Below are 19,134 nucleotides of genomic sequence, written 5' to 3'. Positions count from 1 at the left end.
CTGTTGGATGTGCTTGAGCTCCTGTGGTTGACTTGTGCTGCTTTAATTTGGGAACATTATTTTGTGTCATGCTATCCAGAGGGTAATAGTTATTAATTCTTACAGTTTCCAGTTATTGAATTGTACCACATTTGTGTATTACAAATAGCAGAATATCATTCAGTGGTGTCATGAGCTTGCCCCAAATAAAGTAGAAATGTTTAAATAGCCATTGCACAATTCCCCCTCCTCTCACTCCAATGTTAATTTAAAAAATGGCCTTCATTAAAAATACACATGAAAATGATTTTTTTATTCTCTTATAAATGAACATATTTGTCTCCCTAGAAAAAAGAAAACGGCAAAGACAGGAAGAAGGTGAAAATAGAAGAAGGGTATGTGTGGACTGTTTAGTATTTTTTGTCCAATTAGTAGAAGTAAAGTGTTGGAATGTTTGTTGGCATCCTTCAGTCTCGGAAGACTATGGTATCGTGCTCTGAATAGTGGTTCTGGAACAGTGTCCTCTCCAGTGCGCGAAGCCTGGGTAAAGTAGATATGGAGGATAGACTGTTAACCATGCAGCATATCCCCCCTCTCCACGTCGCTGAAATGGTCCAATGGAAAGGCAGAAGCCAATACGGTTGGTTTCAGCCGCGTCGCAGGAGTTGCCAGAACATGACTGTGTTCAACCACGAACTGCATCAGGGACTCCGGCTCTGGATTTTGCCTCGAGGTTGACTCCTGAAGCCATAACTGGATGTAGCCACAAGGCAGTGGAAGTTTGGGATCAGAATTTTCCTTCCCTCAGATGAGCTGCCTTCCCAGGCTAATGAGTCTCATCTACCCGGTGGCTGTTTAGTTGCCTCTTATGACAAGTACAGCCAAACTGAGGACCTATTCTTATCCCCCTTGCCCCCAGGAGTGTTGGAATAACAGCAACCTTTATCGCTGTTTTGGAGGGTGTAGATATCTTTCCAATGTGCAACCTGATCCTGTGGCAGAATTGAAGTTCATGGTTTTAAGCACACCCAGCTCTGCTTAGGATTGCAGCCTTGATTATGTTATTGAGAAGCATGTTAGAATTTTATTGCACACAGAAAGAAATTTTTAAAAATTGCATTTTCTATAGGCCAGTGGTGTTTACTGTTTCTATAGCTTAGGGCATGAGATAACACTCATCTTTGTCAGCCAAAAGTGTGTCCCAAAGAGTTCAATTACTGACCAATTAATGGAGTGGGAAAGGTGTGCTGGTGTCTTCAGCGGCAGTAAATTACTGATTATAAAATTTAGTAGTTAGCTCTGCCCTGTTATAGTGTGGCAGCCAGTCTTAGTCATTGTTCCATTAAGCTTTGGTAAGGGTTCTTGGGGCCAACATTTTTCACCAGTGTATGTGAAAGACACAGATGATTTGATAATGCTGTAATTTTCAAAAAATGTTATATTAGCAATACTAGGGACCTTTCTTTTAATATACAGGTTGTGCTTGTATGTGTGTTATAATTTTTTGTCAGGAGTGGAAAGAACGGTATGGAAACAGCCGTGAAGATTCTACTAGAAACAGAAATGTTCAAGCCGACCAAAAGGAGTCCAGCTTCATAGAGACAAACACAAATAGATGTAAGAGCTTTTTTTTTCTCTGCTTGACTGTTACTGAACCAAAGTGGATTGTACCATTGTATTGTTTCAGTTTTAACTATGTTTAAATAGATCAATGTATTGGCTCCTGGAAATTTCCCCTCTTGTCTGTAGAATTGTTCAGGACTCATTGTGGGAGTATTTACCTCTCTTTCTCTGCCAGGTAACTTCTTCTCTTTCTTAAGGCCAGGGTGGAAGACTGCTAGTAGCCTGCTAGTCCAGGGTGGAAGACTTCATTATATATCTCAGAGTCACAGTTCTCATATTTTGGTTGCAGTTCTGCAATTATTTCATTTATTATTATAGCAGTGTGTATCCTGTTGCAATTCAAAGAGAGCTCAAGGCAGGTTACATAAAACCAGTTGCATATGGGTAGGTCCCAGTGAGTGTTAATTTTAAATAACCGGGTTCAGGATCACATTCTCAGTTTGAAAATAATAAAACTTCTATTAACCACAGCCAGTGAGCACATTGCTATTGTTCATTCTGATTTTGAAAATGGCTGTGTTTAATCCCTCCACTATTGCTCTGGTCTTTGGAAACCATGATGAACACTGGAAAACTTACAGCTTTAGGTTTTATTTTCTTTCTGCTTAGATTGACTCTTTAGTGTGTGTTGCCATTATCTTTCAAAGTAATCTACCCAAGCTTGTGGGTTAGTTTTTGGCTGAAGTTTTAAGGATTCATATTTTTGGCTGATTAGTGGCTTGGATTCAGCTCCTACACCATCCCTGCATAAGCAAAGGAACTTGTTGGGCAGGCCCTATTTTTTAAGCAGGCACAACTGTGATATTTGAGATCCAACCCTGCCTTAGCTATAGAACATCATATGACAATCTGTACCTTAGGTGGACGTATGCCTCATTGGGGCAGATAGTGCTTGTTAATGCATCAAATGATATTTATTAACATTACCAAAGAAGGTGTACCCAGTAATTGGTTTATTCATGGCAGTTGACTTTTTGCAGTAGTACAAAATTAAATGGTGATAAGTCCAGCATACCTTTTTTGAAGTCTGACCCACATTAGAACCATCACAGGATGCATGTGAGGTTGCCAAAAAATTATCAGTTTGTTTTCAAACCAAACTCCATTCTATGCAGACAGATAACTTTTCAGTTAACCCTTGTAGTTGTACAGGCATTTCAAGTGTAAGGTGACTAGAGAGTTTGCATTGGGAAAGTCTCTGGATACCAGGGAGGAATGTGCATAACTTACTGCTGTAGTGTAATGATTTCATACACGATAAAATATCCTGATTTTTCTCCCAGATAATTCTACTTTACATTTCTGCCCCAAGTTGCATATATGTAACAGAGACCAAATGTGTACACCTGTGGGCCAGGCAGACCCATTTAACAGGGTCATGGGTTTTGGTTCTAGGGAGGAATTCAACATAACATTTTATTCATGGAAGTATTTGCAGGGGAAAATGTAGTGTTTTCACTACACAAATCTTTCCTACAACATCTGTGTAACACTTCTTGAATATACTCCTATGCACACACGTTCAGGAGGAAAATGAGGTTTTTCTCAGAACTATTGCCAGTGAAAGGGAGGAGAGGGTAGTCAACCTTTCTTTATGTGAGAGAAAAGTTGAGAACTTTTAGCTAACAGAATAGTATTTTAGGGATACCAATATGAGCACTTACTTAAAATTGGTTGGATCTTCTGTGAGCAGACTGACACTTACACAGGAGATCTTTCCCACCTCCTTCTCCCTGCTGCAGTCCCCTGAGCTGCCCAAATGGATCTCTGATGATTCAGGGGCAGCTGAAAGTAAGTGGAATGGAGGTGTATGGAAGAAGGGCAGTATCAAAAGTCTTCTTTAGACACTTTTTCTGCAAGGTGTACTCTGTGAATGAAAGGCCTTTACCTGACTTTAGAGGATTTACCCTGTGTTGTGACCATCAGGACCAACTTCTTGCAGGGGAGGGGCTCAAGGGCTACAGTATAAAGTGGGGAGGCAGGAAGGTTCCTTGTGTGAAGTTGTCCTGCTAGTCTAGATCCAAGATGTTGTGCAAGTCCACTTGCCGCACATATTTTACTTTAATAATATGCTTGATCTAATCTTTGAACAAAGTATTTTAGCATACTTTTTCTGTTGTTCAAAATGTTCTAAATATATATATTATTTTTAGCAGTAACTTCCAAATACACCAGGTCAAATGGGAGGAATGAAAGAGATAGAACTGAGCTTCTCCAAGATGTAGAACCCCTGGACTTTAATGCTGACTCGATTAATGACGATCCTCTTGATTCTGACTCGGGAAGGTGAGCAGTATACAGAATTACTCCTGTAATTCATTTTTTTCTTTTAAGATTGTGTAAGTTTTTTTAGAAAAGTATTTAAATTCTGTATAACAGCTTTCTTTGTAACCTGCAGATATCAACCTGGTGGAAGATACTTATCAATGTCGCAAAGCAGAATATTTGATGATGTCTAAACTTCTGGATCCAAGTCTCACATCCATTACTTTGAAAATGCTCTTTCAGTAACACATCTTGCAACCAAAACAACCTCACTTTACAAAAAAAGAAAAATGTGAGAAATAAGGAACTTTATTTCTTAGACATGCACTTTGTACAATTAGTTGCCCAGTTGATGATGGGCTGGAGCATTGGTTTCTGAACTTGGGACCATCTCAGCAGTGCCTTTCCCATTTCCTCTTCCCCCCTATACCCTTCCACTTCTGCCCTGATATGGTAGTTGTGAGCTATACCAAGATGATTGTATGACAAGGAGAAGGAATTTACATAGAAGGGAATAGTACAAGAAGGGATTTTTGGGGTCGAGGGAGGGTAGAATGGGATGTAGGCAGAAGGACAGGGAGCCTGAACCTCTTGCCTTGTGGGATTGGTCTTATCCTGGGTGCAATTTGTCCCGAATTTAGATTCAGAAGTGTCTCTGCTTGACTTGTCAGCCATGGGATACATAAAGGTATATGATTTTGTATTTTACTGTCAGATCAGAGAAATCATTCTAAATCTGCTAAAAGTTAATGTAGACTTGATTTTAAATAAATGTAGGGCTGAAACTGAGCTATCATTTGTACACTTTGGAGATTGTTTGGATTTTCTTTTACAGAAGGCTCTTGGTTTTAAGATGTAGCCAGGTCATCCTGAGCACTTACTGTATTGGGTTTCATCACATTACTGTAGCTCAATGCATATTTTAAGGACAGCAATCTATTCAAATCTTGAGCATGACTGACAGGCCCGCCAGGCTGGCTCATGGGATACCAATGACCATCCTTCATCTGGAGTTCTTGAAGAGTCAAAGGGATTTATGGACAAATCTGTACAAAATCACTTTATTGTCTGGAATGCCTGCATATTAATCACAAGAACTGACAATGATTTGTTAACATTATGTGCATATGAGTGATGTTAACATGCATGATAGTGAAGACCCAACAGGATCTTAAATGTTTTTTGGTGCTGATATATATGTACATACACTAGCACATTAGATGAGAGAACATCCACCACAGAGATTTCTTTAAAGATTTAATACGATAGCTGCTGCTGAAAATCTGCTATGGCTAAACTACACTCAATGACTCAATATGTGAAGTTTTAAACCTCCCTGTTAAGTTAATCACTTCAAAAATCTTGTGCAGTTCACATAGCTCTCACAATGAGTGAGATGTGGAGCTATGTGTGATTCTTTTTTTTAAGAAACTTCTCTAGCATAATTCCTTATAGTAAGTGGCAGAAGTGACATCCCAATTGCTTTTCTTTATGGAAAGGGCATCTGTATTTTATGATATTTGCACTTTTTACAGTCAGTACAGATTTTCACAACAAAAGAATAAATGCTTGCTTGTTCAAGAAATGTCAGTTAGGAAACATGGACAGAGGTCTTCTACGTAAGTGGCTTCATCAGTGCTAGATGGAAAATGTGCAGTGTAAATCGGGGCAGGTAAAATCAGAAGCAAATGTGGTGTGATTTTGAGTAAAAATGTGCATTTTCATGAACATTTTTCCCCCCTCCTGACTAAAGCTAGCGCTTAACCATGACAGTTGAGTGCAATGCTAAATTGTCATATGTAGTGTAAGTCATTACAAGATTATTGGGTATTTTAGAGAAATAAAGGATCTGAGTGCATTGTATATAAAATATTCAGGCTGCAATCCTTGGGCAAAATGTGACTAGATAAGAACATAAGAACAGCCCCACTGGATCAGGTCATAGGCCCATCTAGTCCAGCTTCCTGTATCTCACAGCGGCCAACCAAATGCCCCAGGGAGCACACCAGATAAGAAGAGACCTCATTCTGGTGCCCTCCCTAGCATCTGGCATTCTGACATAGCCCATTTCTATAACCAGGAGGTTGTACATGCACATCATGGCTTGTAACCCGTAATGGATTTTTCCACCATTGTCCAATCCCGTTTTAAAGGCGTCCAGGCCAGATGCCATCACCACATCCTGTGGCAAGGAGTTCCACAGACCAACCACACACTGAGTAAAGAAATATTTTCTTTTGTCTGTTCTAACTCTCTCAACACTCAATTTTAGTGGATGTCCCCTGGTTCTGGTGTTATGTGAGAGTGTAAAGAGCATCCCTCTATCCACTCTGTCCATCCCCTGCATAATTTTGTTTGTCTCAATCATGTCCCCCCTCAGGCGTCTCTTTTCTAGGCTGAAGAGGTCCAAACGCCATAGCCTTTCCTCATAAGGAAGGTGCCCCAGCCCAGTAATCATCTTAGTCGCTCTCTTTTGCACCTTTTCCATTTCCACTATGTCTTTTTTGCGATGCGGCATCCAGAACTGAACACAATACTCCAGGTGTGGCCTTACCATCTATTTGTACAACGGCATTATAATGTTAGCTGCTTTGTTCTCAATATCTTTTCTAATGATCCCAAGCATAGATTGGCCTTTACTGCCGCCACACATTGAGTCGACACTTTCATCGACCTGTCCATCACCACCCCAAGATTTCTCTCCTGATCTGTCACAGACAGCTCAGAACCCATCAGCCTATATGTGAAGTTTTGATTTTTTTGCCCCAATGTGCATGACTTTACACTTACTGACATTGAAACGCATCTGCCATTTTGCTGCCCATTCTGCCAGTCTGGAGAGGTCCTTCTGGAGCTCCTCACAATCACTTTTGGTCTTTACCATTCAGAAAAGTTGGTGTCATCCGCAGACTTTGCCACCTCACTCTTATGAGGTCTTAGATCTTATGAGGAAGAAGGGAAGGCAAAAGCCAGAGGTAGTTACAGTATTTATCTCTTGTAGCATCTGCGTAAGCCCTTAGCCTTCATCTTGGGAAAAAATCAGTGTTAATGTGACTCAGTAGCTTCAGTGAAGTGTCATTTAAGTAATGCTTATATTGAAAGTTAATGGCAGATGAAAGCATGTTACCTGTTTTAATTTTTGATATGGCGTTCATGGAAGTTTTCAATCCTATGACTTATACAGTAATTTATACAGGTTTTAAAAGAAATGTAGGGGTGGCATAATGCTAAATGCCAGTTCATTCATATCCTTGGAAATCAGTCACATCTTTTTATCTATCCTAAGCAGATATAATCTCTTAAAATGGTGCACATTCTATGAAGTTTCCTTCCTTTTAGAGAAGACCTAGAGGTTTTATCTCTGAAAAACACTGCTGGAGAAAAAATAATGAAATTATAAAAATTCCAGGAATTGAAAATATGACATTGGAAAGGCTTTTTGAATAACTATTGAAAATGCTAATTATGCACTCAGAGCTAATTAGTAAACATTTGGAGGAGCACCTGCATGTTTTCTGTATTACATTTTGCCTTCAAGAATCCTGTTGTTGCTAGGAGATCTAAACTTGCTGTCTCTGTTCCTCTAAATTAGAAACTTAATTTTAAAAAAAACCCTCCAAAAATGAGATTGTATTAATTTCTTTTTGGGTAATCTCTTTGGTGAGCTTATCTTTAGCGCAAGCAAATGTGCATCGGCACTATTGCAATGCAACATTGTTTTCCTCTCTGAAATTGCCTTTAAGGAAATCTTGGTGTTCTAAGGCAGCAATCCTGAGGTCTTGGTTGGAGTCATTCCCACTGAACTCATTGGGACTGACTTGGAACTGGCCTGCATGCCAGTCCCATATCTGAGAAGTCTAGGATAACTTTCAATGTGAGGCCAGCCCATTTGGATGCACATGTATATAGGACTGCAGGCTCAGAAATTTAGATGGCACAGTGAAATCCTGTTTGCATAGTCTTACTCATTACATACTGCTGTGGAACTTCAGGCTCAAAGCAAAAGTAGTGGCAACACTTTTGTTTATGCACAGAGCTCCCTGTGGCACAGTGGATAGCTATAGTTGTGCACAGGAATGTGGCTTCTCAAGTTTGGTCAGTTTCTGAAATGCTAGCAGTACTTGGGTACTCCTGAAGTGAGTTTCTCTGGTAGTGCACTTACTTGTAATGCTGACCAGTTTTTCTTAATTTTTTAAAGCATTTTCTGGTAATCAGACACACTTGGTTTAATGATTCATGTTCCAGTTTCAATGCAGATCTGTGAGAATTCAGGGGTGTTGTTTTTTTTTAGCAGGTGCAATTCTGTAAAATGTCATTTTTTTGTCATTGATTTATTTTCCCAGGCATGCCTCATCGTATCATACCTGTTGGGAATAACCAAATTGCTTTGTAAACGGCATTGGGGGCCTGCCATAAACAATGAGATGTATATTTGCTGCCAGGATATAATTTATTTCTATCTAAGAAGGGTGATATGAATTGTAGTCTAATAAAATATAATGTTGTGTATTAGTTGACATTAAAATTAACTTTTACATCATGCTTCTTTGATCATCTGTGTTTGTTCTAATCAGGCACTTCTCAACCAGTGGTACTCTTACCACCAGTAATACTTGAGGTGGTATCTGGTAGTATTCACGCGGGTCCCAGACCCTTGCTACCTGACAACAAGACCAGCAATCCAGTGCAACAAAAACAGCAATAGGAGCTCAGCTTGGTAGACAAAGCTCTAGCAAGCATTTTTCTTGCGTTCATAAAAAGCTGTCCCATCCACTCTGAGCCTCTTACAATTGTTTGTTTGTTGCTTGATATATGGCCTCCCAATCCAGAATTAACTGGCAATGACATCATTGCCATTTACTTCTGGTGGTGCTTCGCATAGGTGAACCATGAAACGTGGCACAGCGGGGGACAAGTGTTGAGAAACTGCTCTAATTTTTAAATGCCCAAAAGGTGTTTATATATATATATTGCAGATTTCAGTTGAATAAATGAGTTTCGCTTATACAGTTTCCAGATGATAGAAGGAAAATACTCTTGGAAGAGATCTATACACATTTTTAATGAGGGGTGTCTTAAGTTGTACTATTAAACCTGCTGCATTAGAAACAAAAGAAACAAAAAAATGTAACCCCTAGTCTTTACATGCCATTCTAACTTTGCTGCGCTGTTTTAAAATAATGTAGTTACTTCTTAAAACTGTCCCTTACCATGTTGTTGTTTTCAACATTTTGCTATTTAAAAAATGAATTGCTGCTCTGAGGATTATATTTTCTATAGCTGAGGTACAGCTATCAGTATATAAATATTTCCTTTGTATATGAACATGCTGTATGCTATTGCTAACAGGACAACTGGAGTAAACTTTATTTTCCTTTTGACTTGAAATGCTGACTCAAAAATGAAGACCTAATTGCTGTAATACTGAAGAATTCCTAACTGAATGTCATTTGCAAATTGAATGTCATCAAATACAACACATGTTGTATCCAGCTTGCAGGACATAACAGGTCACTCCTATGTATGCCTACTCAGAAGTAAACGCCACTGAATTTAATGGGGTTTGCTCACAGGTATGGGTATATAGAATTGCAGCCTAAAACACACACTATCTCATTACCAATACTTTGTAGCTGAGGTGTATTTAATATTAAAATGAATGTCACTTTGTGGGGTAATATTTTCATGATGTTTTTCCTTTGATTTGTCCTTTTACAGTCTGTAATCACATGTATTTTAACAGTTTTCATATTTAGTTTTTCCTAGGAGTGAGTTGCTTTTAAAACTGCAAGAATGCCATTGAAATGTTTAAAGCAACAGTTCCCAAACTGTGGGCCTGGGACCCACCAGTGGGTTGCAAACTTGCAACCCAATTTTTGATGGGTCTATGAAACTGACAGGGTGGATTCGGCTATGTATATCAAAGGGTTAAGCAACCTGCTACTTGGCAGGAGCGCTGCCGAATCACCCTTAAAGGCTTGAGCAACCGATAAAGTCAAACTTTACGTGGGTCCTGATACTAAAAAGTTTGGGAACCACTGTTTAAAGTATCCAGCTATAAAGTTGAGATTTTTATAAAGACCCACTTCCTGTTCTGTTGATCATTGCTTCTCAGCAGAACTCTGGCAGCCCTGCCTGTGTTTTAGTCTGACTAAACCAGGAAAAACTGCCACTTCCCTGTCCTATCCTCTTATATTGGCCAAATGTACTGAACTCAGTTCTTCCATTGATGAAGAGGTATTTATTTTGCTGCATTGCACTGAATTAATTCCACTTAGAATTTGTTCGCACACCATAGTGTTGCATCCCAGAAAAGCACTGGTATTTCATGCTATAAAATCAATTTCAACAGTAGCACCCTAAGTTGCTGCACACCTGCGATTCTTAGCAGACAATTCTTTACTGATATTCACCCATTATATGTCAACCAGGGGAAGCCAAACAACTATTAAAGTCTAAATCATAGTGTTTAACCTCATTGGTATTAGAGCAAGTTTGTATACCACCAGCTGCAGTACAGTACATAAATCAATGATGCTTAACAGCCCAATCCTAACCAGGTTGCTTGTCTTTCAGTACAGCGGCACTGAAATGGCCACCACTGTATCCTGCCAGGGAAGCAGCCAGAGGTCCCCAGGGCAAGGGAACATCCGCTGCCATTCCCACCCCCCTCCTGGGCCTGATCTGCCCTCCTCCCCATTCGCATTCCACCTACATCCCCACTGCCCTGCGGGGTACTAACCTTGGTCAGTGGGTGCAGTTCCAGTGCCAACAGAGGCCTGCCAGCACAGACCTCTCTGCTGACGGCACTGGCTTCTGAGTGACTGCAGCATGCTTTACGGCACATTTGCAGCTGCACACCAGCCTGTCCCACCAGCAGGAGCTGGTGTAGGATTGGGCTGTTACTGTTTTTATGTCATGATACTAAATGGTATACCTGAAAGCAGTGTGTGCTGTCTGGCTTTCCCCAATATCGGTTATACCTCATTTTCTCTGGGAGGAGCCAAAAGAAGATTTTATAACACAGATCAGTAAAGCTGAGCTATTAAAACACCTCTGTAAATGTGTACTGCAAATGAGCTATGTCACTCAGTGTTGTTTGCTTGATGATCTTTCTCTGCCTTTGATCACTTTAGTGCAGATTTGCATAGTATCTTGTCGTCTTAGTTGATACAGTACTGACAAATGTGTTCTGTAAGTAACTGATGTACTGGTTTTTAAAACTTGTACGTTTGAGCTACTCAGAATAAAGTTTGCATGAAACAGTCTGTTTCTGCAATCTGATTTGTTTGTATGTTGTCATTACTGTCTTTTCCTTTGCATCCCAATACTAGCCTTGGGTATCTGTACAAATTTACAGTCACACCTTTATATATCATTTTTTTAGCATATATATTTATGCAGTATAAAATACAAATACATACTAGAATATAGAACTTTTTGAAGAAGTTCACAAAGCAATTTACAGATTTATAAAAAGAAAACTGGGGCAGCTTTCTGTTCCCAAAGAACTTGCAATGTAAAAGGACACAAGCAAACAGCTGTTGGAAAAGATGTGCTAAGATATCTGATCTGTCAGAATTTCACCATTGCTTTCCATAGGGCGCAATACATTCCTCAGCTTGGAGGGAGGGACTTCCTTCTTGGGTGTTTTTTGGGGGCTACTTTCATTGAACAGGAACCATTCTGGTGTCGTTGGATTCCTCTCAGCCTGCCCTTTCCAATGGACTAAGGCAAGTCCACCTACTCACGACTAAACGCGCAATATGGCTTGGTTTCACTTTCCGTAGGGCTCCATGCATTTTTGGGTTTCTGGTTTTTGGGCCATAACCTTTGGTGGAGAGGAGATATTTCACTCTGGCTTTTTGCCTTGCATTCTGCTGGAAATTCCGCATCGAACGGTATATGGCATGATGGGATTACTCTAACCTTCGCGGTGTTAGCAATGTTGGGGCATTTGCGGTGTCACCCCCCAAGGGTGTTACCCGGGGCGGACTGCCCCTGCCCCCGCTAGCTACGCCACTGTCTTTATCTGCTGGAGTTTTCTTCAGCCTAGCTCTCATGAATACCAAGAACACACTGAATAGCCTTTCCTGACCAAGGTACCTTCCCTATTGGGCAGTGATGGCTACCTCAAGTAAGGTCTTCCAGAAAACCTTTTTTTGAGAACCCACGTCCCTAGTTTCTGGCTTTATGTTTAGGAAGCACCCTAAAGCTTGCAATTTCTGCTCCCTCATTGTTCTGTGGGTTTGTTATGTTTTATATTATTGGTCAAGAAGATGCCATTCTCATACAAATTCAAGAATTGAAGCAGGAAAATAGTTTCCCTTCTCTCTATGTAAGCCCCTCAATTGCCTGTGAATCTCCTTAGACCTGCACCAGCTATGTGAGTCCAGGAAGATTCCATGCAAGGAAGGAGATAGCATTCCGGTGCAGGCTATGCACACCAGGACATACACACTGCCTTTCCTCCTTCTTGCTGCCCTGTTCTGCCCACCCTGGTGGCTTACCTGCACTTCTGTGTGGAGCCAGGTGCTGGATCAGGACACCACCAATACAGTGCTATTATTTTGAATCACAAATCCAAAATGGTCTCCACCAGCCCACTCTATACAACACTGTAAGTCCGTTGCAACACTGTAACTGGCATCACGATGCCACAAAGGGCCTAATATAATCAGTTTGCCAGGGCTGCCAGTTTGATTTCATGTAAATTAGCATCAGGGACATGCGGTGGGTGGGGAGGCAGATTATGCAGAGCTGCCCCACTGGAGTCCACCAAATAGCACTGCCACTATGTGGGTGTCCAAGCACTCACAACCCACGTGGACACCTCACACAGCGGTGGCACTTTTTGAAGGACAGGCTTATAAGCAGGCTTGAGATCCTTGGGATGGAAAGGGACCGTAGAAATGGATCTATCATACATTGGATCACAGGGAGCCTGGTTTGGGGGCAGTGTTTCATCAAAATGTCTACTGGTAATGCAACACATGGGGAAAAAGATAGGAAACATACCCCCTGGCCCTCTCAACTAGCCTCTGAGGTAGGTTAGGTTGAGAGATCTCAAAGTTGAGTTGACTAAACAGAAGAAGAACATACTAAAATGAAACAGCCACTGTTGTGGCCTCTCCCAGGCTCTATGGAAGAACAAAAATGCAGCTGATACTTACCTCTGGCAACGGTTTAGCTGGTTTAACCAATAAACCACCCACAAATACAGTGTTGGGCAGAAGGGGCCATGCAAATTCAAATAAGAAGTTTGTGTTATAAATCCATAGTTCTGCTTTCAAGTACAGCTCAGAGAGATCAGGTCTGGAACTAGCCAGGAAATGCTTGCTAATAATGTCTTTAAATCTTGCATGCACCTGATTATCTAACACTGGTGAACCAATAGCCATTAGAGATTTTCAGACGTCCCCAAAAGTCCATGTGATCGGTCAGGCGAGAGAGCATTATAGGAACATAAGACAGCAGACTCGGTATTCCAGCCTGTGCTGCATTAGCAAAAGTCAAAGGGAACACAGCAGAAAATGGTAGTCCTAGCTTTTCTGCAGCCAAGAAGGAGCAGGGATTGAAAGCATCTATCACTGCAATGTCAAACAACCTGTCCTTCAAAGAGTTGAGCGTTTCTGATTCATTCAGTAAAATATGACACTGGAATGCCAGGTGGCTCATCAAATCAAAGTAAGATTGGAGCGTCTCACTGGAGGAGATAAGAAAAAAAATATTTAACTACTTGCACCTTCTGTCATTTGGCAAGATTCTATACCAATGAACGTTAGCCAGAAGACGATTCAATAACAGCCCAATCCTATCTCCTGCCACCTGTTAAATGGGTACATTCTTAAATTATATGTGATGCAGCTAAATTGCTGGGAGGAAAGCATTCTGTGGTTTGTAGCCAGGGCCTCCAAGAGGAATTTTATCAGGGGGTATAAAGTTTCTTTTGGACCCCTTCTCAAAGAAAAGGGGGTGAAACAGAGTGGTGTGTGCGTGTGTGTGTGTGTGTGTGTGTGGCCAGAATGGAGAATGGCAAAATAGGAAGGGGGAAAGTAGCAACAGCCAGAATGGACTTTGGAGCCCAGGTCTACCAGTCTTCCCAATGCAGAGCACTGGCAGCTAAATACAGTAATATGGAAAACCAAACACACTCCTCAGTCTCTCTAAAATCTTTCAAACATAGAAAATCATTGCAGGAGATTAGTATCGTTATATTTAGGCTCACACTAGAATGGAAAGTGTCCTGTATGTACCAAAACTTGCTTCTGCAGCAACTGCACTCCCACAGGTCTGTCACTGGACTCCTTTACACTTCTTCATGATAAGCAGACCCAAAAGCCAAAGAGCTATTGTAGCAGGTCAGTTTCCTCCCATAAGTGACACTGTTAAGGAATGTATGCATTCCTGGGCCTGGTGTGTATGTCTTGTGCCCACAGTAAATAACCCATGGTAATAACCCCAGCATCCTGCGTGGATAGTAAGTCTGGGTGAGACTGGAAAATGTAAGATCCCAGGAAATTTCTGGGCCCCCTATTTTGGCTCCTGGGTTCCGACCCTGGGCTTGGGTACAAATTACGCCCTTTACCCCCCTCTCCTAGGCCCTGTTTGTAGCCCTGATTGTAACAATGCCAGACAACTTCAGCTTCTCAAGGTTTGTTATAAAATGAATAATACAAATTAATAAAAGTACCTGCCCTTTGTAAAATTGTTTTTGAACTCATCAAACCATTTCTTGAATTCAGCGATATATTCCTTACTGGCAGACCAAGTTGTAATGTGGTAGGAATCGGGACGCTCATATTGTAATCCTAAGAACAAATATAATGTTTTCTTAGAAGAAAATTTTCTTTTTTCTATAAATAATCTTTCCGATATAATTGCATTTTTCTTCCAATTAGGGCTACAACTTTTATTCAACTCATGGATAAGATTAACCTGTTAAAAATATCTACATCAACTAAAATGATGCATCAGACAATGTAACTGTTTTATAATCACAATGTACTTTGGATTATGAACATTGCCACTGGAGGTGTTTCTTGGAAGCCAGAACATGCCGTGCATGCATCATCTAAAAACAGAACACCAAACAACAAAAAAAGATGCATTCTTCTCCAATCAGCTTGTGTCTATTCATATGCCATTTATGCAGTTAGTAGGATGCCAAGGGGAAAAGAGAGCTAGTATCTTTTAAACAAGGATTGAGAGATTTGGAGGGGGAAAATCACTTGAACAAAGAAGCAGAGCTGCAGGCTGTGGAGGTGAACTGCAAAATGAACCAAGGAATGAAGGAATCTCATGCAGAGACACTGAGAGGAATTTTTCCCCAGGGTAAATAGTTTCTTTTGGGTCCCTTCCCTGCCCCCTTCATATGTCAATTTGCCTCCTGGCCCCCTTTTTTGACCCCAGGCCCAGGTACGATGTACGCTCTGCAACACTTCTCACAGATACTTCTGTCACATTCATGAGACCAATAGCTGATTGCAAATCAAGCTCTGTTAGGAAGACCCTGGCACCTGTACTTACTGGTAGATGTGAGAACATCACCTGGTACCACAAGTGTTCAGGAAAAGTGAAAGCCAATTCAAAGAGGAAACCCCGATCCCTGAATGGAGGCTCCCAACAGAATTGACCTTATCCAGCAAAACTGCAGAGAACCGGACGTTTTCTCAAGCAAGCCTTTGACCTTTATCCGCTGGCTGGTGGAAAGACAAGAAAATGCAAGAAGCACAGGAGTTTCTTAAAACAGCAGGCAAAGAAGAAATGCATTTCAGACAAAATCTTGTGGCGTTCTACAGACATTATTATTATTATTATTATTATTATTATTATTATTATTATTATTATTATTATTATATTTTTCACATTTTTATACCACCCTTCTTCCAAAGAGCTCAGGGAGGTGTACACAGCTTCTCCCCTCCTTTTGTCCTCACAACAACCCTGTGAGGTAAGTGAGGCTGAGAGAAAGTGACTGGCCCAAGGACACCCAGGCAGCTTCATGGCTGAGGGGGGATTTGAACCTGGATCTTCCAGAGCTAAGTCCACCTCCCAAACCACTACAACACCCTCGCTCTTGACCACTCTTAGCTCTCCACCACTCTCCATCACTTTGGCAACTAAGGGGACATCCACTAAAATTGAGTGTTGGGAGAGTTAGGACAGACAAAGGAAAATATTTCTTTACCCAGCGTGTCAATCTGTGGAACCCCTTGCCACAGGAAGTAGTGATGGCATCTGGCCTAATGCCTTTAAGAGGGGATTGGACAAATTTGTGGAGGATATGTCCATCATGGGTTACAAGTCATGATAGGTTACAAGTCATGATGGGTTATAGGTTACAAGCCTGCGTGGGAGAACTGGAGGCCAGAAGTGAGACCAAACCAGGAAGATCCATTCTGAAATGTTGTTGGTTCTTGAAAGAGAGAACATTTTTGATTGTAAAAATCCCCTTGAGGGATTTAGAAACACCTGCCTGTGTAAACCACCTTTGAATAAAGTCAGAAGAGTAATCCGATGACCAGAAATATCCGATGACCAAAAATATAAATACCTAGTTATGATGATGATGATAGGTATGTGCAAGGTAGAGGTAGGCTGCCTCTGATTGCCAGATGCAGGGGAGAGCACCAGGACACAGGTTGTGTCTTGTTGTCTTGTGTGCTCCCTGAAGCATTTGGTGGGCCACTGTGAGATACAGGAAGCTGGATTATATGGATTATATGGGCCTGTGCAAGTAGCAACGCACTGATTCAGCCATTCAGCTGCTAAAAACTCACAGAACTCCTCCTCTAGAATTGCTTTCACTGAGTTGCTTCCTAGCAGTGGTGTAGCTAGAGGGGGGGCAGAGCACTCAGTTTTGCAGGTGCCTGAACGCACCATGCAAGCGGCCCATCCCCTTCGGAGCCATTCCAACTGTTTAAAACAGGGGTGCCCAAACCACGGCCCTGGGGCCACTTGTGGCCCTCAAGGCCTCAATGTGGCCCTCAGGGAGCCCCCAGTCTCCAATGAGCCTCTGGCCCTCCAGAGATTTGTTGGAGCCCGCACTGGCCCAATGCAACTGCTCTCAGCATGAGGGCGACTTTTGACCTCTTGAGTGAGCTGTGGGATGAGAGCTCCCTCCACTGCTTGCTGTTTCACATCTATGATGCAGTAGCAGCAGCAAAGGAGAGGCCAGTCTTGCTTTGTGCAAGGCCTTTTATAGTCCTTGAGCTATTCCAAGACCTTTATTCATTCATATAAGTTCAATATATTCATTTATGTAAACTTATGTAAATTTATTCAAATTTTAAATGTAAATTTTTTTTCCCCTGTCCCCCAACACAGTGTCAGAGAGATGGTGTGGCCCTCCTGCCAAAAGCTTTGGACACCCCTGGTTTAAAACAACAGTACCCAAAACCAATTTCAATCAGTCAAACAAACGGGACTTACAATCATGATTAATTATGTCTGGATTCTGACTAGGAAGTAGTAGTATAGTAGAGGGGGAGGCAAAGCACTATGTTTTACAGGCACCTGGATGCACCATGCAAGCAGCCTCTCCATTCTGGGCAGTGGGAGCAAAATGGAAGTATTTGGCTCCCTGCCTCCCTGTGCTCACCTTTGTTTCGCTCCCGACGCCTGGAATGACTTCAAAAGGGATGGGCCGCTTGCACAAGCACCTGCAAAACTGAGTGCTTTGCACACCCCCTAGCTACGCTACTACTTCCTATTCAGGATCCAGGCATTAATCATGATTGTAAGCCCCATTTGTTTGACTGATTGAAGTCAGTTTTGGGGACTGTTGTTTCAAAACAGTCCCCAAAATAATACGCTCCCAATAATGTCCCCAAAATAAGCAAAAAATACAGGGTGTCTAAAAAAAACAAAACAATATACACATGTTTTCATTCATACATGTTTCATGGTGGAAAACCTGCAACACCCGGACTTCTAAGGGAAGCAATTGATGTGTGGATCCATCCTGGTACACTGATTCCTCAGTCAACTGTGTCAGCGGTACATAGACACCATTGGGGAACATCTTGAGCAGGGGTGTCAAACTCATTTCATACAGAGGGCCAAAGTTAGCATTCTGGGCACCTGCTGAGGGCCGGAAGTAACATCATTAACCAGAAAGTGACATCATTAAGCAACTGATGGTCAGAAATCAGCACTTTGTTCTCATTAACTGCAAATGACAGAAGAAAAAATATGCAAATCTTGAACATATTTCAAGATATGGGAGAGCCCAATTTTCATGTGGGCTGCTGTTTCAGCTGTAACAGCTCAGCGCTGCTCAGCAGCTGAGGGCAGAATAAAAAGCTTTTGGGGGCCGCATCCGGCCCCTGGACCTTATGTTTGACACCCCTGATCTTGAGCATTTGGTCTAATTAATGAATTGCATTAATTAATTGCTTCTGTATATGCCATATATAGTGAATTATAGTATCATAGTATATGGGTGAATTATAGCATAATATATTTGATACTATAAAGTGGGTGTACATTTTCCTGAGATGCTCATGTACATACACTCATGTACATACACTCATGTGTACATATGCAGGTACATACACTCACACATAGATGCTAGACTGCAACATTTCTACATGGTTCCAGGAAAGAAAACTGCTTGGATAACAGCAGCTCTGGAAATGCAAGGTGGATTTCTGTCTGCTGCAGCTGCTCATTTGGAATGCAAGAATCCAGAAGCAAGGGTCACATGGCCACCTTGATCAAGAAAGACTTGCAGCTTGCACATCAAAATGCGCTTTGTGCCACTGGTTCCAGTTCTGTCCAAAGCTAGGGCAAGATTTTAGAGTACACCCAGATGTGAACCTGATGCTTCAGAGGAAATGCAGACTCATTCAGAATAGACTGAACTCCCTGTTCACTGAGCCGTGTGACAACAGTATCTCTTCTTGCCGGGGCTGTGTTGCTGTTCATAGGTTGGCCTCCACCCAGCCCACTACTGATTGCAGCACTGATTCAACACTTCCCCAGGGACAGTACCAAGCACCCTTGAGCACTCGCTCTTCTCCAAGGAAAATGGAATCTAAAAATTAACCCTGTTTTTCTTCGGTGCTGTTATTTCTTTTTTAAAGTCATTGCTTATAATCAGTTGATGTTGTTTTGCTGTTTGTTTTATTTTGTTTTAATTAAAAGATGCTTTGAAGCCTTACTGGGCAGGAAAGCAGGCTACAAATATACACAAATATTTACAAATTTATTTTAAAAAAACTAATACATGCTGGCAGCTTTGTAGGGCAGGTGGAAACAGGA

The 19,134-nt window shown here is 41.5% G+C and overlaps 2 protein-coding genes across 4 annotated transcripts in view; one reads left to right on the top strand and one right to left on the bottom strand.

Moving 5' to 3' along the window:
• Nucleotides 1-6,490, top strand: part of LMBRD2 (LMBR1 domain containing 2) — a 33,215-nt gene extending 26,725 nt beyond the window's left edge. For 2 of the 3 annotated variants that reach the window (XM_066615848.1, XM_066615849.1), the window contains exons 15-18: nucleotides 328-374; nucleotides 1,491-1,596; nucleotides 3,756-3,888; nucleotides 4,001-6,490. In XM_066615848.1, coding sequence (XP_066471945.1) covers nucleotides 328-374; nucleotides 1,491-1,596; nucleotides 3,756-3,888; nucleotides 4,001-4,061 — 347 coding nt within the window. In that variant the 3' untranslated portion in view covers nucleotides 4,062-6,490. The remainder of the gene's footprint in view (nucleotides 1-327; nucleotides 375-1,490; nucleotides 1,597-3,755; nucleotides 3,889-4,000) is intronic. The other variant, XM_066615850.1, reaches the window with a different exon arrangement.
• Nucleotides 6,491-12,933: 6,443 nt separating this feature from the next.
• Nucleotides 12,934-15,978, bottom strand: LOC136642019 (UDP-glucuronosyltransferase 3A1-like). Its single transcript, XM_066618183.1, is given in 5 exon segments — nucleotides 12,934-12,948; nucleotides 13,041-13,275; nucleotides 13,277-13,573; nucleotides 14,561-14,678; nucleotides 15,894-15,978. Coding segments are annotated over 5 exon segments (750 nt in total).
• Between the last annotated feature and the right edge of the window lie 3,156 nt (nucleotides 15,979-19,134).

This window comes from Tiliqua scincoides, chromosome 2 (genome assembly GCF_035046505.1).
Source record: "Tiliqua scincoides isolate rTilSci1 chromosome 2, rTilSci1.hap2, whole genome shotgun sequence".
Lineage (NCBI taxonomy): Eukaryota > Metazoa > Chordata > Lepidosauria > Squamata > Scincidae > Tiliqua > Tiliqua scincoides.
The sequence above is the reverse complement of the archived record's forward strand: the minus strand, read 5'-3'. Positions and strand labels throughout refer to the sequence as shown.